The sequence below is a fragment of the Eptatretus burgeri genome, chromosome 7 (genome assembly GCF_056783735.1).
Source record: "Eptatretus burgeri isolate ZD-2024b chromosome 7, Ebu_testis_v1, whole genome shotgun sequence".
Classification (NCBI taxonomy): Eukaryota; Metazoa; Chordata; class Myxini; order Myxiniformes; family Myxinidae; genus Eptatretus; species Eptatretus burgeri.
In genome coordinates, this window is record NC_140967.1 from 711,484 (window position 1) to 732,818 (window position 21,335).

Genomic DNA, 21,335 nt, shown 5'->3' on the forward strand with positions numbered 1-21,335 from the left:
GTCCTCAAAGCCTGCTCTTCTGCTCTTGCTCACCCTCTCTCTGTTATATTCACCCTCTCATTTTCCCAAGGTCATCTGCCATCTGCTTGGAAATCTGCTAACATCACTGCCCTGCATAAAAAGGTGCAAAAACAGATCCCTGTAACTATAGACCAATCAGCCTTCTCCCAATCATCAGCAAGGTTATGGAATCCATCATCGCTTCAGACATCAAATCCTTCCTCTTCTCCAATGGCTTGATTTCCAATCATCAATTTGGTTTCAGACCAGGTCACTCTACCCTGGATATGCTGCTACTGCTCTCCCATCAATGGATGGAGGTCCTCAATGCCAGACAGGAAATCCGAGCCATATCCCTGGACATATCACGTGCTTTTGACACAGTCTGGCACCCTGCCCTACTCACCAAACTCTCTTCCCATGGTATTCAAGGCCATCTCCACTCATGGCTCGCAGACTTCCTCTCCTGTCGCAGTCAACGTGTGGCCCTAAATGGAGTTCTTTCATCCCCTCTTCCTGTGCAGGCTGGAGTTCCTCAAGGTAGCGTTCTGGGCCCTGTTCTTTTTCTGGTTTTCATCAATGATCTCTCGGACTCTCTGGAAAATCCTCTATTTCTCTTTGCCGATGACTCCACCCTCTGCCGTACCATCTGTCATCCCTCAGACCGGCAAGCAGCAGCTTCTTCGCTCACTGCAGATCTGGATAAAATCACAAACTGGTCCAACACGTGGAACATGTCTTTCAATCCAGACAAATCTCACACTCTCACTATGTCTCTTCGAAAGGACCGTTTACAAAACCCCCATCCACTTTCTCAACAATCCTCTGGAAGAAGTCTTTTCTTTCAAGCTTCTGGGTCTCACTATCTGCCATGACCTTTCCTGGGAAAGTCACATTTCCAACCTTGCCTCAAAAGCCAGTCGCCGACTGGGAATCCTCCGTCGTGCAAAGTCCTTCCTCGGCCCTCTTGAGCTCCTGACCACTTACAAAGCTTTTGTCCGTAGCCTGATGGAGTACTGCTCTCCACTCTGGGCTGGTGCTCCTGCCTCCCACCTTTCTCGACTTCACGCTGTCGAAACCAGGGCTTTTAAGATCATTGGCATCTCCCGCAATGAAGCTGAGTCTTTGGGCCTCTCACTCAATCACCGCAGGTTGGTCGGTGGTCTTTCTGTCTTCTACCGACTCCTCTCCAGCCTTGCCCCCCTGCTCTCTCTGCGATTTGTCCCAACCACATTTCCACAGGGCGCTCAAGGTCCGCCAACAACCCCCTTCTGGTAAAACTACCAAAATCACGAATCAATGCTCATCTTCACTCTTTCATTCCTCTTTTTTCCCGCCTTTGGAATAAACTTCCTCACTCTATTCTTTCCCATTCTTCCCTCCAGGCTTTCAAAACAGCTGTTCACCACCACCTCTTATCTTCCCCCATCCAAATCCTCGATCTTTTCTACCCCCGATAATCCACCCAAGCCCACTTCCTTCAATTCTCCTGCTTTCCTTCCTGAAAGTCCCTGTAATGTCCATCTTCCCCTCGCCATGTTCCCCATCCCATCCCCATCCCTCTCCCTTCCACAGTTCACCTGTGTCTGTTCCCCAATGTTTTGTCCCTTCCACTCCCACCCCTCTTGTCTCATGCCTCCTTGCTGTGAGTTGTGTGTTAGCTCTCATACGAGCCTCGACCAAGGTATACAAAAATATATATATATATATAAATTTGAAGGGGGAAAATTTACATTAATCATGGTCTAATTTGAATGGAAAGAAAATTATTATTAATCATAGTCCAATTTGAAGGGGGAAAATTATCAATAATCATGGTCCAATTTGAGCAAAATACAGAAAAATCCTGGAGGAAAACATGCTGTCTGCAAGAAAGCTGAAATTGGGACGGAAGTTCACCTTTCACCATGACAACGACCCGAAGCACACAGCCAAAGCTACACTGGAGTGGTTTAGGAACAAAAAGATAAATGTCCTTGAGTGGCCCAGTCAGAGCCCCGACCTAAATTCCACCAAGTATTAACTCAGGGGTATGGACACTTAACCCACCAAGATATTCTAGTTTTGTATTTTAAACTAATTTTCTGAAATTTGTACAATTTGTTTTTCACTTGAAAGTTGTGGGTTGCGTTGTGTAAATAAAGGTGGGAAAAGTCTGATTTAATGCAATTTAATTCCAGGTTATAAGGCAACAAAAGGTGAAAATTTTGAAAGGGGGTGTAGACTTTCTGTCGGCACTGTATATCGTGGAGTACGGGAAGACTCCATATGGAGGGATGTTTCAGGAAAAAAATGGTTACCCATCCAAATGTGTACACAGTGATATGCTCATAAACTCCTGAAGAGTGAAGTCACAAGCATTTAAAATCCATAACTTTTATTCTCGAGCATTTTCTGAACTACCAAAACTTAAAATTATGCCAGAATACATCGCTAAAGTACCACATCGGGAGATCACGAAATCGCCACTTTGCGACGACTCAGGAAGAAAATTTTAATGATAATTATGACGTCATAGGTCATGTGGTGTGGCAGCCATGTTGGAAAAAATGGAAAAAATTTGAACTTCTGTATCTTTGAAACTGCACCAAGGAAAAATTTGAAACTTTTAATGATGTCATAGGTGCCCTCGTTATGCCAACATAATTGCATATGTAGAATGCCACATCCGATCAGTATGAACATTTTTGAGGGTCATCTCGGGATAAAATGGTGCACAGAAAAAAAATTCATGACGTCATCAGTCACGTGATTCGGCAGCCATATTGCTTACTTAAAAAACCTTCAAAAATATTCTTCTCTGAAGTGGCTGAACAGATCAATGCGAAACTTTACACATATGACCACCTGTCCATCAGGAACAAAAGGTTCACAATGCGATGTCATTGGTCACATGGTTTGGCAGCCATATCGGATTTACCCTAAAACCTATAAAAAAACCTTCTCCAGAATGGCTGGAAAAATTGAGGGGAAACTTCACAAAAGTGTTCCCCAAGCCATGGGTGTACAAGTGGCACATAACAAGTCCTCCTCATGGAGAATGAGTGTGGTATTTTTATGATGTCATTGGTGCTTGTCTTCGTTATGACATCATAATTGCATATGTAGAACGTTACATCCGATCAGTATCAAAAAAATTGAGGGTCATCTCAAGATAAAATGGTCCACAAAAATATTTTTGATGACCTCATCGGTCACGTGATTTGGCAGCCATATTGTTTGTTTTTTTTAACCTTCAAACATCTTCTCTGAAATGGCTGAAAAGATCGAGGTGAAACTTTACACATATGACCGCCTATCCAGGAGGAACAAGTCACACATATGACGTCATTGGTCACATGGTTTGGCAGCCATATTGGATTTACCTGAATACCTATAAATATACACCACTCAAAAGAAGTCCTGGTGAGGGTTTGCAATCTCCGATTGCTCTTTTTGTTGTTGCTGCAATTTTTTAAGTAATAAAATGCCTCATGTTTTATATATTTTGTTATTCTGGTATGGATTAAATCCATCTATGCTATTAAATTTGGCTTATGGTACCCCTCCCGCCTCAATGCTGGCTTTTGGTTGAGTCCACTATGTGGATGACCACATTTGCAGAAATGTCGATGCAATTATCGTTTTAAAAGTAATAAAATCCTTCATGCTTTATAGACTATATTTTATCATTTTGGTATGGAATAAATCCGTCTATATTATGAAATTGTTTTAATACTTGTTTCAGTTGATTTTGGGTATGGGCTGGATCTGTATTGATTTTGGAATGGTATTGTCTAGTGTGCCTCCACCCCCCCCTTACACAATCCGAGCCTGGTTTGGTTGAGTCCACATTTACATTCGATTTATTTTCCTAAAAAAACAATTAATTGTTTTATACATTTTAAAATCTTCATTTGCTTGCACTAGCCCAGAGACAAAGTAACTTCCTCACATTGGAATCCCCATCACTGCTTCAACAGTTATTGAGGTAGGCCGGGCTACAGTTTTACAATGTTTTTAGAGGTGAAGAAGAAGAAGACAATGATGCAAATTTCGTCTCATCTGACAAGCAATTGCAGAGAAAAATACGAAAGTTCAGTGCGGACAGACGGACAGACGGACAGACAGACAGACAGACAAACGGACCCAAATGCAATAACCTCTCCGAATCCTTCAGCAAGAATAAAAATAAGATTTTTTTTTTTAAATGTAGAAACGTAGAATCTCAAAAAAATAAAAATCAAACATGGTAGGAATGACACCACATTATGACATCACAATACGACACCACAATCCTCTTATGGATTCCCATAACAAAATTGTTTGAAGTTGTCCAATCACAATCCCAAAATAAAAGTAAAATGTCAAAAGATATTGTGATGGTAAACCAGTCGAAGATGATTGTGGTCTCGTTTTGTGGAATCGTAATGTGGTGTTATTCCCATCTTGTTCGGTTGTTTTTTTGAGATATCATCCCTCTATGTTTTTACATTAAAAAATGTATTGTTATATGTAGATGTGTATATATATATATATATATATATATATATATATATATATATATATATATATATATATATATATATATATATTTCAGTTTTTCCTCGCTCACAGCCAGCAGAGACATGAATATCACTGCCAAGGTAAGTGAATCTCTCCATGACATCAACATCCTCACCACAAATAGGCACAGACAGGACAGCAGCATCCAAGATGTCATTGAAAGCCTGGATCTTAGTTTTGACCCAGGAAACCCATAATCCCAGAGGCTCAGACTCTTCATTCAGCACCTCGAGGACCCCAAAACGATATCCAGAGTCTCGGCAAAGATGACTGCATCATCTGCGAAATAAAGGTCAGAGATCTTGAACATTCTCAAACGATGCACCACAGCTTCATCTCTCTGACATCCTCCCCAAAATCCACTCCATACAAGCGCTGAAAAGTGTGGGGGCCAGTACACACCCCTGACGAACTCCAGTAACAACTGAAAATCAGTCAGAGATGCAACCACCACATCTCACAGCACTCTCAGTACCAGAGTATAGTTCAGACATCAGATTGATCAGTTTTGGTGGCACCCCATGAAGACCAAGAATTATCCAAAGGGCATCGCAATTCAATGAATCGAGCACTTTACAGAGATCAACATTGGCTGCAAGCAGCCCCTGCCGAAACTCTCGTCTGCATTCAGTGAGGACCCGAAGAGCAAGGATATGATCAATCATTGACCTCTTTGGTATAAAGCCTGACTGCTCTGGACGCTGGTGCTCAAGAAGATGGTGGCGAACCCTATCAAGAATTATCCGAGCAAAGACCTTGCCCGGCACTGAGAGCAGCGTCAACCCTCAGTAGTTGTTGCAATCTTGGCGATCACCCTTCCCTTTCCAGAGAGGGACAACAAGGCCCCACCTCCAGTCAGTTGGGATGATGCCTGTGTTCCAGGCAGAGGACAGAACTGCATGCAATGACACGAGTGAAGCATTTCCACCAGCCTTGAGAAGTTCATCATGGATGCCGCAGATCCCAAGAGCTTTATCCCATTTCAACCGGTTCACCGCAGTTTCCGGTTTCCACAAACGAAGGTGGACCCCAGGTGATTGGAGGGTCAGCAATTGGGATTGCAACACCCCTGACATTCAACTCGACAGCTGGTAGATCAGCCTGGTACAGCCGCTCAAAGTAACCGGCCCAGCGGACCTTCACTTCGGACTCCTCTGTCAAGAGCCCACCACCCTCTACTCTCACTGAAGTACACCGAGGGACGGGCTTGGAGGAACGTAATGCACGAATTCCCCTGTAAGCAGGACGAGAATCACCTGGCCACAGGTGATGTCCTCTCCCTTCACAAATTCCTCGCTTATAGGCCTCCTTGTCCACCATCAGTGCATGTAAGTAGCGGTTGAGGAGTAGCGGCTGAGACCCTAATTATATCCAGGTTGCTCCTGATGACTGCAACTTTGCTCTTTACTTATTGAGGTTCCTTCTTGGTCTTTCGTTTCATTAGCTTTAAGGATCCATGAAAGTTTATGAGTGTCTTGTTGGAACTGCATTTATTTTCCATGGTGCCCGCCTCTCCCCACCCCCTCCCTCAATGATGAGCATCACCCAAATTAGTGTCCGGTGATGGTTCTGAATTTACCTTTCTGGAATATGATGAATGTGAAAAAATGAACGTGACATCTATTTCAGGATTTTCGACAATGAAGAGTCTTCCTTACATGAAGTCATGAACAAACACGAAACAATTTGGGAAGATGTGAAATGGTTCAAAGAATGCACGGACAAAGGACATTCCTTGAGTTGGTGAGAGACCATTTGTGTATGTCGGTTGCGGACATTTTCATACATGGACAGTTGTATTTGTAAGCAGCACTCAGCTTTTAACAAACATTGTTAGAGAGTAAATGTGTGTTGGCATAGCAACTTGAACCTACGTGATTCTTTCTTTGGTCACAAAGTGAGTCATAATATGGGGTCTTCCAGATCTTTCCTCCTTACCGTCAGTTCCTTTCGGGGATAAAACTGATTTAACGGCGACCACTGGATGTGTCACCACTTGATACACCCACGGTGCTTGTGAGACCACTGCAGTGACTGCGGGGACCATTGACTCCACCATGAGAGCCTCAGTCATTTCTCCTCCTCTTTCACCTGCAGTCGAAGAGACCGAGATGGGTTGTGTTGAGACCTTGCGAGCATCTCGGCTTAAGGTCGACATGGTGCTTGCAGGCTGTCCAACGACTGCAGGTAATGAGGTTGGATCATCGACAAGGGTGGCGCCATCAAAACTCCAGTAACTAAGATCAGGAAAGTCATCTTCGGGATATTCCGCGGGACTCTCCGCCAGGAGCAGCGAGTCGAGCCAGCGCCGGGCTCGGGAATGCACATCTTGTGCTTTGTCCTTGGTCACATGTCCGATCACATCTCCAGCAGCCTCCCGATCCGCACATCTTGTGGCCTTGAGCGCATGCATCTGGTGCATCCACAGTGACATGGCTGCGGTAGGTCGTGCCGAGACGTGGAGCGGTCGCATCACCATGAGGAGCAGTAACTGCAGGGAAACGACACGAGACCCGGGGCTCGGGAAGCGCTGCATCTTGTGTGGCCTTGGACAGAGTGGGGAGCTCGACAAACAGGTGAGGGCCTTGTCGAAGGATGACGATGATCACCTGAGTCACGGGATGCAGAGTGAGCGACGCGCTGGATGCGAGGCCAGTTGGGCGTCGCGTACTGATGGATGGGTGTGATGGAGGAGATGTGAGGGATTGGGGGAATGGGGGGGATTGAGGGAATTGAAGGAATGGAGGGGAGCAGCGGGAGGTTCATGTAATGGAAGGCGGGGATTTCGATTTGATCGCTCGTCTCGCAGCTCATTCCACAGCCCATCAGTGAATGGATGCCACAACGTTATCGGAGAGGATTCCCGGCGATCTGCGTGCTCCAGGATGTGCCAGTGCACACACGGATCACCCGCACACTCACTGTGATCCGGCAGCTTTTGAGCTGCAAGTTCCATGTCTCCCCCTTTTGAACTTGCCCAACAGTTTGGGTTGTGGCTCAACATCACTGACAAACAGCAAGAAAAATGTTTGAATTTAAAAGATGGACAACACTCAGGCCAAACATTTCAACTGATAAGAAAACAAGGAGATGACGACTTTACAAATACAGAATATATTTCACCACACCAACTACACTCTTCCCACTCCCACCGCCCCCACCCACCCGCAACACGAACACACACTCATAAACACACATACACACACACTCAAACACTAACACACATACACACACACTCAAACACTAACACACATACGCACACTAAGACACACACACACACACTAACACACACATACACTAAAACACACATACACTGAAATACACAAACATACACACACACTCAAATACTAACACACATAAACACACACACACATACACACACAAACATACACACACACACACACACACACACACACACTCAAACAATAACACATACCAACACAAACATACACACACACACTAACACACACATACACAAACACACATACACTGAAACACACACACATACACACACATATACACACACTAACACACACACACACACTCACACATACACTCAAACACTAACACACATAAACACACACATACACATACACACACACATACACACACACACACTAACACACACACATACACACACACACACACTAACACACACACACTCAAACACTAACACACATAAACACACACACATACACACAAACACACGCACACACATACACACACAAACACACACACACACACGAACACACATACACTGAAACACACACTAACACACACACACACACACACTCACACATACACACTCAAACACTAACACACATATACACTCACACATAAACACACACACACAGACACTAACACACATACACACATACACACACTCAAACACTAACACACATACACACACACTCACACGTAAACACACACACAAACACTAACACACACATACACACTCACACATAAACACACACACACACACAAACACTAACACACACACATACACACTCACACACACATATACACTGAAACACACACACATACACACACATATACACACACTAACACTCACACACTCACACATACACTCAAACACTAACACACATAAACACACACACATACACATACACACACATACACACACACTAACACACACACATACACACACTCACACACACACACACACACACATACACACACTCAAACACTAACACACATACACACATAAACACACACACACTCAAACACTCACACTCACACACACTTTCTCTCATGAACATGGTCCTCAGGAGTGGACTCGCTGCAAACCTGTACAAAGTACCCCATCGGTGGTCGCCTTGACAATTCGTGTGGGGACTCAAGTGGACAAGGAACCACATCAAGGATCAGTAACACTAACACTGCATTGAAACTTGTGAATGATGACGTTAGATTCAACATGCACAAGGAAATTAATCAATCAATAAATCGATACATGGACACAATATTCATCTTCTTCTTCCTTTGTGTGCAGAACAAGGCTGCGGAAAGCATCATTGGTTGAGTGTGGCTGTGCCGCTGATGCAGTGCCCCCCCCTGTTGATAAGGACAGGAATTATTCATTTGCTCAGGGTGCCGACATAGCTACCCCACTCTTCACGAATGTCACCATGGGTTCTTTCATATCCACCAACACAACAGTAACAAGAAAGAGCAACCACAGATTGCAGACCCTCGCCAGGACTTTTGTGTAGTTTTGTGTCGTGTATTGTGTGTCATTTTGTGCAGTGTTTTGTGAAGTTTTTTTGTGTGGTGTATTTTGTGGTTTTGTGTAGATTTTTTTGTGTACTTTGTGTAGTTTTGTGCAATGTATTTTGTGTAGTTTTTGTGTCGCGTATTGTGTGTAGTTTTGCGTCGTGTATTGTGTATAGTTTTGTGTCGCGTATTGTGTGTAATTTTGTGCAGTGTATTTTGTGGTTTTTTTTGTAGTATAGTTTTGTGTCGTGTAATTTGTGAAGTTTTGTGTATTATCTTTTGTGTAGTTTTATGTGGTGCATTTTGTGTAGTTTCTTGTCGAGTATTTTGTGTAGTTTTGTGTGATGTATTTTGTATAGTTTTGTGCAGTGTACTTTTGTGTGGTTTTGTGTGGTGTAGTTTTGTGTCATGTATTTTGTGTGGTTTTGTGTGGTGTATTTTGTGTATTTTTGTGTGGTGTCATTTTGTGTTGTGTTGTGTATTGTATTTTGTGTGGTTTTGTGTGGTGTAGTTTTGTGTAGTGTATTTTGTGTGGTTTTGTGTGGTGTATTTTGTGTAGTTTTGTGCAGTGTACTTTTGTGTAGTTTTGTGTGGTGTCATTTTGTGTTGTGTTGTGTATTGTATTTTGTGTGGTTTTGTGTGGTGTATTTTGTGTAGTTTTGTGCCATGTATTTTCTTTGGTTTTGTGTGGTGTATTTTTTGTCATTTTGTGTTGTGTATTTTATTTTGTGTGGTTTTGTGTGGTGTAGTTTTGTGTAGTGTATTTTGTGTAGTTTTATGTTGTGTATTTTGTGTAGTTTTATGTTTTGTATTTTGTGTAGTTTTGTGCCGTGTATTTTCTTTGGTTTTGTGTGGTGTATTTTTTGTCATTTTGTGTAGTGTATTTTGTGTTGTGTATTTTATTTTGTGTGGTTTTGTGTGGTGTTGTTTTGTGTAGTGTATTTTGTATAGTTTTATGTTGTGTATTTTGTGTAGTTTTGTGTGGTGTAGTTTGTGTAGTTTTGTGTCATATATTGTGTGTAGTTTTGTGCAGTGTATTTTGTGTAGTTTTGTGTCGTGTATTGTGCATTGTTTTGTGTCACGTATTGTGTGTAATTTTGTGCAGTGTATTTTATGAAGTTTTTATTTGTAGTATAGTCTTGTGTCATTTATTTTGTGAAGTTTTGTGTATTGTATTTTGTGTAGTTTTATGTGGTGCATTTTGTGTAGTTTCGTGTCGAGTATTTTGTGTGGTTTTGTGTGGTGTATTTTGTGTAGTTTTGTGCCGTGTATTTTCTTTGGTTTTGTGTGGTGTATTTTTTGTCATTTTGTGTAATGTATTTTGTGTTGTGCATTTTATTTTGTGTGGTTTTGTGTGGTGTACTTTTGTGTCGTGCATTTTGTGTAGTTTCGTGTCGAGTATTCTGTTTACTTTTGTGTGGTGTAGTTTTGTGTAGTGCATTTTGTATAATTTTAGGCAGTGCATTTTGTGAAGTTTTGTGTTGTGTATTTTGTGCAGTTTTGTGTGGTGCATTTTTTGTTGTTATATGCAGTGTATTTTCTGTAGTTTTTTTGTCATATAGTTTTGTGTCGTGTATTTTTTGTGGTTTTGTTTAGTGCATTTTGTGTAGTTTTATGGAGTGTCGTTTTGTGTAGTTTTGTGTTATGTATTTTGTGTAGTTTTGTGTAATCTATTTTGTGTAGTTTTGTGTGGTGTAGTTTTGTGTAGTGCATTTTGTGTAGTTTTATATAGTGCATTTTTCGTAGTTTTGTGTTGTGTATTTTGTGTGGTGTTTTTTGTGTAGTTTTGTGAAGTGTATTTTGTGTAGTTTTTTGTAGTAATAGGTTTGTGTTGTGTATTTTTTGGGGGTTTGCGTAGTGTATTTTGTGTACTTTTGTGTGGTGTAGTTTTGTGTATTGTATTTTGTGTAGTTTTTTGTGGTGCAATTTTGTGCAGTGCATTTTGTGTGGTTTTTGTCGTGCATGTTGTGTGGTTTTGTGTCATGTATTTTGTGTGGTTTTGTGTAGTTTTGTGTATTTTGTGTAGTTTTATATTGTGTATTTTGTGTAGTTTTATGCAGTGCATTTTGTGTAGTTTTGTGTTATGTATTGTGTGTGGTTTTGTGTTGTGTAGTTTTATATTGTGTATTTTGTGTAGTTTTATGCAGTGCATTTTGTGTAGTTTTGTGTAGTGTATTTGGTGTTGTTTTGTGAAGTGTATTTTGTGTAGTTTTGTGCGGTGTATTTTGTGCAGTTTTTTGTGGTATAGTTTTGTGTAATGTATTTTGTGTGGTGTATTTTGTGAATTGTATTTTGTGTAGTTTTGTGTGGTGTATTTTGTAAAGTTTTATGTCATGCAATTTGGGAACTTTTGTGTCATGTATTTTGTCTATTTTTGTGAAGTCTATTTTGTGTAGTTTTTTTGTAGTAATAGTTTTGTGTCGTGCATTTTTGTGGCTTTGTGTAGTGTATTTTGTGTACTTTTGTGTGGTGTAGTTTTGTGTGGTGTATTTTGTGAAGTTTTGTGTCATGCATTTTGTGAACTTTTATGTCATGTATTTTGTGTAGTTTTGTGAAGTGTATTTTGTGAAGTTTTTTGTAGTAATAGTTTTGTGTCGTGTATTTTTGTGGTTTTGTATAGTGTATTTTGCATACTTTTGTGTGGTGTAGTTTTGTGTATTGTATATTGTGTAGTTTTGTGTGGTGTAATTTTGTCTAGTGCATTTTGTGTGGTTTTATGTGGCGCATTTTGTGTGGTTTTGTGTCATGTATTTTGTGTCGTTTTGTGTGGTGTAGTTTTGTGAAGTTTTGTGTCGTGTATTTTGTGTGGTTTTGTGTTGTGTAGTTTTGTGTAGTTTTATGTTGTGTATTTTGTGTAGTTTTGTGTCGTGGATTTTGTGTAGTTTTGTGTCGTGGATTTTGTGTGTTTTCATGCTGTGTATTTTGTGTGGTCTGTTTCATGTATTTTTGAAGTTTTGTGTATTGTATTTTGTGTAGTTTTATGTAGTGCATTTTGTGTAGTTTCATGTCGAGTATTTTGTGTAATTTTGTGTAGTTTTGTGTGGTGTACTTTTGTGTAGTGCATTTTGTGTAGTTTTGTGTAGTGCATTTTGTGTACTTTTGTGTGGTGTATTTTGTGTACTTTTGTGTGTTGTTTTGTGTTGTGCATTTTGTATAGTTTTTTGTAGTGCATCGTGTGAAGTTTTGTGTCATGTATTTTGTGTGGTGTAGCTTTGTGTAGTTTTGTGAAGTGTATTTTGTGTAGTTTTGTGAAGTGTATTTTGTGTAGTTTTGTGAAGTGTATTTTGTGTAGTTTTGTGAAGTGTATTTTGTGTAGTTTTGTGAAGTATATTTTGTGTAGTTTTGTGCAGTGTATTTTCTGTAGTTTTTTTGTCATATAGTTGTGTGTCGAGTATTTTTTGGGGTTTTGTGGAGTGCATTTTGTGTAGTTTTGTGTACTCTATTCTGTGTAGTTTTGTGTCGTGTATTTTGTGTAGTTTTGTGTCATGTATTTTGTGTTGTGTTGTGTTGTGTATTGTAATTTGTGTGGTTTTGTTTGGTGTACTTTTGTGTCATGTGTTTTGTGTAGTTTTGTGTCATGTATTTTGTGTAGTTTTGTGTCGGGTATTTTATGTGGTTTTGTGTTGTGTAGTTTTGTATAGTTTTATGTTGTGTATTTTCTGTAGTTTTGTGGTGTATTTTGTGAAATTTTGTGTTGTGAATTTTGTTTAGTTTTGTGTAGTGTATTTGGTGTAGTTTAGTGAGGTGTATTTTTTGTAGTTTTGTGCAGTCTATTTTGTGTAGTTTTTTTGTAGTATAGATTTGTGTCGTGTGTTTTTTGTGGTTTTGGTGGTGCATTTTATGTAGTTTTGTATGGTGTCATTTTGTGTCATGCATTTTGTTTAGTTTTGTGTCATGCCTTTTGTGTCGTGTATTTTGTGTAGTTTTGTGTGGTGTATTTTGTGTAGTTTGTGTGGTGTAGTTTGTGTAGTTTCGTGTGATGTTGTTTTGTGCAGTGCATTTCATGTAGTTTTATGTATTGCATTTTGTGTAGTTTTGTGTCATGTATTTTGTGTAGTGTATTTTGTGTGGTTTTGTGTCGTGTATTTTCTTTGGTTTTGTTTGGTGTATTTTTTGTCGTTTTGTGTAGTGTCCTTTTATATCGTACATTTTGTGTAGTTTTGTGTCGTGTATTATGTGTCGTGTATTTTGTGTTTGTTGTGTATTGGATTTTGTTTGGTGTATTTTGTGTAGTTTTGTGTCATTTATTTTGTGTGGATTTGTGTTGTGTAGTGTTGTGTCATTTTATGTTGTGTATTTGTGTCATTTTGTGTTGAGTAGTTTTGTGTCATGTATTGTGTGTAGTTTTGTGCAGTGTGTTTTGTGTGGTTTGCGTCGTGTACTTTGTGAAGTTTTGTGTGTATTGTATTTTGTGTAGTTTTGTATAGCTGTTAGAATCAAAATACAATACAGACAAAATATTTGTATTTTGTGTGTATTGTATTTTGTGTAGTTTTGTGTATTGTATTTTGTGTGGTTTTGTGTAGTATATCGTGTATTTTGTGTGGTTTTGTGTTGTGTAATTTTGTGTAGTGTATTTTGTGTAGTTTTATGTCGTTTATTTTTTTATATTTTTGTGTCGTGTATTTTGTGTGGTTTTGTGTTGTGTATTTGGTGTTGTGTTGTGTTGTGTATTGTATTTTGTGTGGTTTGGTGTTGTGTAGTTTTGCATAGTTTTATGTTGTGTATTTTGTGTAGTTTTGCGGTGTATTTTGTGAAGTTTTGTGTCGTGTATTTGGCGTAGTTTAGTGAAGGGTATTTTGTGTAGTTTTGTGTCGTGTATTGTGAAGTTTTTTTTTTTTGTAGTCTAGTTTTGTGTCGTGTATTTTTTGTGGGTTTGTGTAGTGTATTTTGTGTATTGTATTTTGTGTCGTTGTACAGTATCATGGTACTCTGATGTGTTGGTTACAGTATCATGTTACTCTGATGTGTTGATTACAGTATCATGTTACTCTGATGTGTTGGTTACAGTGTCATGGTACTCTGATGTGTTGGTTACAGTATCATGTTACTCTGATGTATTGGTTACATTGTCATTGTACTCTGATGTGTTGGTTACATTGTCATGGTACTCTGATGTGTTGGTTACAGTATCATGTTACTCTGATGTGTTGGTTACAGTATCATGTTACTCTGATGTGTTGGTTACAGTATCATGTTACTCTGATGTGTTGGTTACAGTGTCATGGTACTCTGATGTGTTGGTTACAGTATCATGGTACTCTGATGTGTTGCATTTGCATCATGGTGTTGGATACCGGACTATATATATATATATATATATATATATATATATATATATATATATATATATATATATATATATATATATATATATATATATATATATATATATATATATATATATATATATATATATATATGGAATAGGCAAAGCCGAGAAGCGAAAGTAGAATTCTTCTTACATTCGCTTCTGACTTTACCTATAACTTGTTCACAACTGTATACGCAATTTCCGGTTACTTCGGCCTGGATTTGGGATCAGCGTTCAAATAATGTAAATTACGATTAAAAATTATTTTTTGATGATGCGGGAGATATCTTTATTAAAATCAGTGGTGGAAATATACACCATGTCCGATATTATTTGGGTCTTTCATGTCTCCGACGATGCCTTTATCTCCCGGCATGCATCATTCCCCATGACAAAAACCGGAAACAAAAAAAACCAGAAGCAAAAAAAAAAAAACGGAAGCAAAAGGGTCATAGCCAACGACACGGATTCGAAATTGCTAGTGTATTGTGTTGTTGTTGTTTCCTATTCTCTCATGTGCACACGTTAAGTAATGTTCAGAAGATAGAAATAAAGCCCAATCGTGTTTATACACCGCACAGCGTTTAAAAAAAACAGGAAGCAAAAAGGTCATAGCGAACGACACAGATTCCAAATTGCCAGGGGTGTTGTTGTTGTTGTTGTTGTTGTTGTTGTTGTTGTTGTTGTTGTTGTTGTTGTTGTTGTTGTTGTTGTTGTTGTTGTTGTTGTTGTTGTTGTTGTTTCCTATTCTCTCATCTGCACATGTTAAGTATGAAGCTCACTGCATTCGCTATTATTATTACTATTATTTTGGGGGGCGGGGGAGGGACAGTTTGTTCATTGTTCTGCATTTCCATTGTTCGGCTTGCCATCATCTTTTGCCTTGGACTCTCGTTAAACTACAACAACGATAACAACAATAACCTGAGGAATAAATATTTTCATGATCATGCTTTCTTGGTAACTCTATCTCCCGTGTTATGGTTAGTTACAGTTAAGTTACCGATCAGCCATCACCGGTTTTCCACAATTGATTAAACGTGAATGTTCAGCTCGCGCTCACCACAAGGACTCGTGCCCTCCGAACCGTTACCCGCCCGGCATGTTCACGCCAAAGATGACGGCGGCTTCGCCCCAGGTGGACAGTCGGGTGGCTCGAACCCCGAAATTGCCGTTTTTCGAGGGCTTGGGCATCAGCAGTGAGAAGACTGCCGTGGTGTTTGACATCGGAACAGCTTATACGAAGTATGTCGGGCGTTTTGACCTAATACTGCCCGTGAAGTGTTGAGGCCTAACCGGGACTCGATGCTGTGCTGTGTTACTGGAGCATTTTGTTTTAGTTTTATGGTTTCGGTTTATCACAGGGCAAAGTGTCTTATTTGTGATGTTTTGACGAATATTTATCATGATGCGCTCGTCAAGTCATGTGCACCCAGACGTCGAGTCTTGTGGGAGAGAATCCTGACCGGAGGAAATGAGGGATTACTTGAAAGAATTGTGCAGGAGGAAAAGAAGGACGAGTAAATTGAAGGAATTGTGCAGGTGAAGTAAACTGAGGATATTTATTTTTAATTATTATTATTATTTTTTATTGATTTTCACCCAAAACAAGGCTGAGAGTCACTAAATCTGGAGGGTTACAAAATAAGAGAAGAAACACGAAGGAGGTGGAAATTTGTATTATTCTTGAAAGAAAATGGATCGTAAGATGTGGGGAAGCAAGAGATTGGCAAATAATTCCAAATTGATGCAGCACGTGGAAAAAAGCGACTTGCTTAGTTTTACACCAACTGTAGGTATGGCCAGAGTGTGCAGGTGTGAAGTGGCAAGACGAGTCTCCCAACCAAAGACCCTGACAGAAGGTATCAAGTTGGAAAGAGCAGGAGAGCAATTGGCATGAAAATATCTGGAAAAAAAAACTTAGAGTAGCAACACACCGACAAAGGGAAAGTACTTGTGGAGATGAGACGAGCCGAGCCGAGCCAAGCCGAGCTCTATTCCAACCAAATTGACTTCACGCTTCTGGAACCTGTCCGATGAGGGCAGATGACAGCTGGTGCTCCAGCCCAAATGTGGCAACAGTACTCTGTAAGGGGGTGTGTAGTTGTCTTGTATATCAAAGGTACTCCATAAGTGGGTGTGTAGTTGGCTTGTCTGACAAAAGTACTCTATAAGAGGGTTTATAGTTGTTTTATATGGCAAAGGTACTCCTTAATGGGGTTTATAGTTGTTTTATATGGCAACGTTACTCCATAAGGGGGTATGTAGTTGTCTTGGGCCAAAAAAAATAAAAATTGTCTGGATTTTTTTCAAAAAACGATTTTTTTCACGTCACGTTTTTATTAATTTTTTTTTTTTTCAAAGTGGCTGCTAACTTTTAGTACCTGACAACTCACGTACCTCACATGTCAGTTTTTTACTTCCCTCCCCCACCCCCTCCCCCAAACCCCCCAAAAAATTACACGAGTCGCGTACCAGACATTGTGGTTTTCTACCCCCAAAACAATATGACATGGGTCACATACCGAACACGTCACGGACACACTCCCCAAGCTTATTAATAATACAATTCACAGTTCTAAACAAAATTGCAATAAATGTATGGCAAAACAACTACACACTTCGTGCATATTAAAATGATTGGCAATGCCATCTTTCTATATAGATGAACAGTAAACATTGAATACACAGATTTACATATGTGGGATGTGGACTCGTTAGTGCTCCCTGGTCTAACACCCCACGAGCGAAATCGGAGAAAACATCACATCGCGAGCGTCACCCATCATGAACCATGTCACCCATCACATATCACGTCTTCAGGACTTTAGTTCCTGTCCAAATTGGCAAACAGATAAAAACCATCTTCAAAAATGAAGCTTAAATCATGAAAATGATTCGTCACGTTCATGCAATTTGTCTACATTCTACATTTGTCACGTTTACACAATTTGTCAACATGCTACATTCTACATTCGCCACAGTGTTTCGTTAGTTTCGAGTTTGTTGTTGTTTTGTTGTTTTTTTTGTTAATGTTGTTTCGTTTGCATCAGGACTGTAATGTCACCCTGCCTGTTGGGGAGGTAACAGTTAGTCCCCCATGGGGCTATTTTTTTAAGCGGTGCAGCCGCTTCACTGCACTGCCCCCTTTGGACACGGATGTGATTTCCCCCCCCCCACCTTCCGGGATATGTGACAAAATAACAAAGTATCAAAAAACGAAGTGGGTGGGGGCAATCAACTGGTATTCCTTTTATTTGGCCTTAATATGGCAACAGTACTCCATAAGGAGGTGTTCAGTTGTCTTGTATATTATATAGCAATAGCACTCCACAAGGGGGTGTACACTTGTTTTATATGGCTGTTTTTATGAGGGGGTATCATTGTATTAAGTACTTGAGTATTTACATAGTTGTTTTTTGGGGTTTTTTCCTCCTTTTTGAGTCATTGTGTTAACTACTCGAGATATTTCCATGGAGATGGTTATTTTCCTGTTTTTGAGTCATTGTGTTAACTACTCGTGATATTGTTGCGGAAATGGGCCCTTGGTGGGTTATTAAATATAGGATAAGCCCAGATCCCCCCTTAAATGCATGTTTAGTCAGGTTGTTTGGAAATCGGACGTTACATATGTGTCGGGAGGTGTAGCAGGCTGTCCATTGTTCATACAGTGGTGGTGTACTGAGAGGCGTCTTCTTCTTCCTTCCCCCCTCATAACTAACCCCCACCCGGCGCCCTGAGACTCGGTCAACAAGACGTGTCAGCAACCCATTGGCGGAGAGCTGCTGCAATCCCGAGCGATGGACCAATCATGGGTCCCCGGGGGTGGGCGAAAAGGTACGCCCCGAAAGGCAAGAGGAACTGCCTGAGGTCTGTCTGCGATCTGCTTCGTGAAAAAGGCTGGCCCCAAAAAGCACAGGAAGGGACTGCTGTGTGAGTCTGCGATCTGCTGTATGAGGAACTACCCAGTGTCGGTCGGCGATCTGCTTCGAAAGGAACTGCCCAGTGTCGGTCTGCGATCTGCTTTGTCGGTCGGCGATCTGCTTTGTGAATAGTGGTTTGGTCGGTCAGGGATCTGCTTTGTGAAGAGTGGTTTGGCCGGCTGTTCCTCCTCGGCCATGGACGCAGCATGCAGAGTCCAACACCCAGATCTGGCCTAGTCTGGTGTACGGGCCAGGCCTGGATTCGCATACTGGACTTTGTGAGAAACCAGCTGGAACCCACCATAGATCTGACTGTCTTGTGTCGTCGACCTTACAGGGGCTGGATGCGCCGAGGCGTGCGTAAGCGGTGCCGACAAAAAGGACGTCGTCGCCACCATCTTGCCACGCGGCGTGCATGAGCGGTGCTGACAAAAAGGAGTACGAGCACAATCTTGCCACACTGCATGCTCGAGCTTTGGCGCTCGAATCCGACACCATCGGCTTCTCATGAGCCGCATTGGTGCCTTCGACAGTTTTCCTCTCGTCCATGAGGCACCACCAAGTACTCCGTGTCTTGTCTGCATGTTGTTCAGGCCTAACGTTTATTTTGCTTGGGCTCCCTTTGAAACCCATATCTGTAGCTCCCTAGTTAAGAGCGGGTTATAGATGAATGATAACGTTCGTGAATGCTTTGCTTGTGTCGCGTTTCCCCGATGTGTCCCCAATATATCTGGCTGATTCATATGAAAGTTGCCGCTTTGAATTTGTTCATGCCGCGCTGAGAGACAATCGCTCGATTTGTATTTAAAACCAAAACGGGCTACGGGCTGGCAGACTTCGCTCAGTCTCTGACAAACCCAGTCTGTAGCCGGGGTCTATATCCCCAACTGGTACGGCCCAGGTGTACTTTGGTATCGTGATCTGAGGCATGTGACCCTAGACCTGTGCCGAACTAGCCGGCGTTATAACCCCTGAGACGGCGGTGCTGTTAAGTGACGCCGAATCTTCAACATTTGGTGTCCGAAGTGGGGTGCGAATCCCTCCACCGTCAGATTCTTCAACAATATCTCCATAGAGATGGTTATTTTTCCTCATTGAAGGCAATCTCAGTTCCTTCCACAAAGCTTGGAACAAGTGTGTGTCTACCTTGGGGAGAGCCAGAAAACACCATCTTTCCCATCTTAAGTCTGAACTCTCAAACCTGTTTCCCTCCTCCAAATCCTGGTGGCATCTAGTTAACCTCCGCCATCGAACATCGGAGGTTACTGTTTTCACCCCTTTCTGTTTGTTTGTTTGTTTGTGAACAGTATTACGGAAAAACTCCTCGACGGATTTCTACGAAACTTGGTGGGGAGATTAGGTCTGGTCCAAGGATCATGCCGTTAGAGTTTGGACTTAGTCCAAAATCCAATATGGCCGCTATGGCGGCCATTTTGAAAAAATATCTGAATTTTTTTTTGCATTTCTGCATGTTTTAAGTGATTTCCACACCCCCCCCAAAAAAAATTGTAAGAGAAAAAAAAATTTTTGCACCTTTTTTTTTCAACAAAATTTTGATTTTTTTCTTTTTTTTTTTTTTGCATTTCTACATGTTATAAGTGATTTCCAACAAAAAACATGTCAAAATTATAATTGCGGCTGATTTTCAACTTCAGGTGGACATACCCACGTAAACTCAATTTCTGTCTTGAGGAATCTTGTTATGACGAATGAATTGAGTATGTAAAAGGGAAAGTTGCAAACTATCACTCTGTGAGCACTGTTGATCAAATTGAATGAATAGGATATCAGGTTCACTTGAGCGGCGGAGGTTTTGCACTCTACCGAGTGCTCCCCCTCTAGGTAAGTTTGTTTCTGGTGTATGTTCCTCCTCCATCCCCTCCCTTACCTCAAATGGCCGCACAACTTACACCGCAAGTGAAAAGGCTGAATGTCTAAACTCTGTGTTTTCTTCTAAATTTTATGTCCCAAACCCATTGCTTTCTGTAGCCACCTTACCCAGTCACACCCAGCTGTTCCTGGACTCTGTGTCCTTTTATCCTGACAATGTGAAGAGGTTGCTGTGAAACCTCGACTCGGATTCTGCAACCGGTCCAGATGGCATCAGCCCACGTGTCCTAAAAACGTGCTCCTCTGCTCTTGCTCACCCTCTCTCTGTTCTATTCACCCTCTCATTTGCTCAAGGTCATCTGTCATCTGCTTGGAAATCAGCACACATGACCGCTCTGCATAAAAAAGTGCAAAAACAGATCCCTGCAACTCCAGGCCAATCATCCTTCTCCCAATAAACAAGATTATGGAATCCATCATCTCTTCAGGCATTAAATCCTTCCTATTCTCCAATGTCTTGATTTCCAACCATTAATTTGGATTCAGACCACGTCACTCTATCCTGGACATGCTGCTTCTGCTTTCCCAACAATGGATGGAGAATAGAGATCCTAAATGCCAAAAAAATGAGATCAGAGCCATCTCCCTCGAGACATATTGCGTACTTTTGATACAGGCTGGCACCCTGCCCTGCTCACCAAACTCTCTTATGGTATCCAAGGCAATCTCCATTCATTCCTCGCTGACTTCCCCTCCTGTCGCAGTCAACGTGTGGTTCGTAATGGAATTCTCTCATCTCGTCTCGTCGAGGCTGGAGTTCAAGGCAATGTTCTGTTCCCTGTTATTTTTCTGGTTTTCATCAATGATCTCTCTGACTCTCTGGAAAGTACTCTTTATCTCTTTGCTGATGACTCCACCCTCTGCCGTACCATCTCATCCCTCAGATCAGTAGGCTGCAGCCTCTTCACTGAACTCTGAAGACCTTCATA

At 41.1% G+C, this 21,335-nt stretch overlaps 2 protein-coding genes across 9 annotated transcripts in view; one reads left to right on the forward strand and one right to left on the reverse strand.

Annotated features, from left to right (window-relative positions):
• Window positions 1-7,454, reverse strand: part of ARMH4 (armadillo like helical domain containing 4) — a 54,106-nt gene extending 46,652 nt beyond the window's left edge. For 2 of the 7 annotated variants that reach the window (XM_085887191.1, XM_085887189.1), the window contains exon 1: window positions 6,484-7,446. In XM_085887191.1, coding sequence (XP_085743317.1) covers window positions 6,484-7,081 — 598 coding nt within the window. In that variant the 5' untranslated portion in view covers window positions 7,082-7,446. Of the gene's footprint in view, window positions 1-6,483 lie in introns of all 7 variants that reach the window. The other 5 variants (XM_085887188.1, XM_085887186.1, XM_085887187.1 and 2 more) reach the window with 5 other exon arrangements.
• An 8,097-nt stretch (window positions 7,455-15,551) lies between these two features.
• ACTR10 (actin related protein 10) overlaps window positions 15,552-21,335 on the forward strand; it is a 68,894-nt gene continuing 63,110 nt past the window's right edge. The window contains exon 1 of one of the 2 annotated variants that reach the window (XM_085887192.1): window positions 15,552-15,838. In XM_085887192.1, the coding sequence (XP_085743318.1) occupies window positions 15,696-15,838 (143 nt within the window). In that variant the 5' untranslated portion in view covers window positions 15,552-15,695. Of the gene's footprint in view, window positions 15,839-16,040; window positions 16,136-21,335 lie in introns of those variants that run through there. The other variant, XM_085887194.1, reaches the window with a different exon arrangement.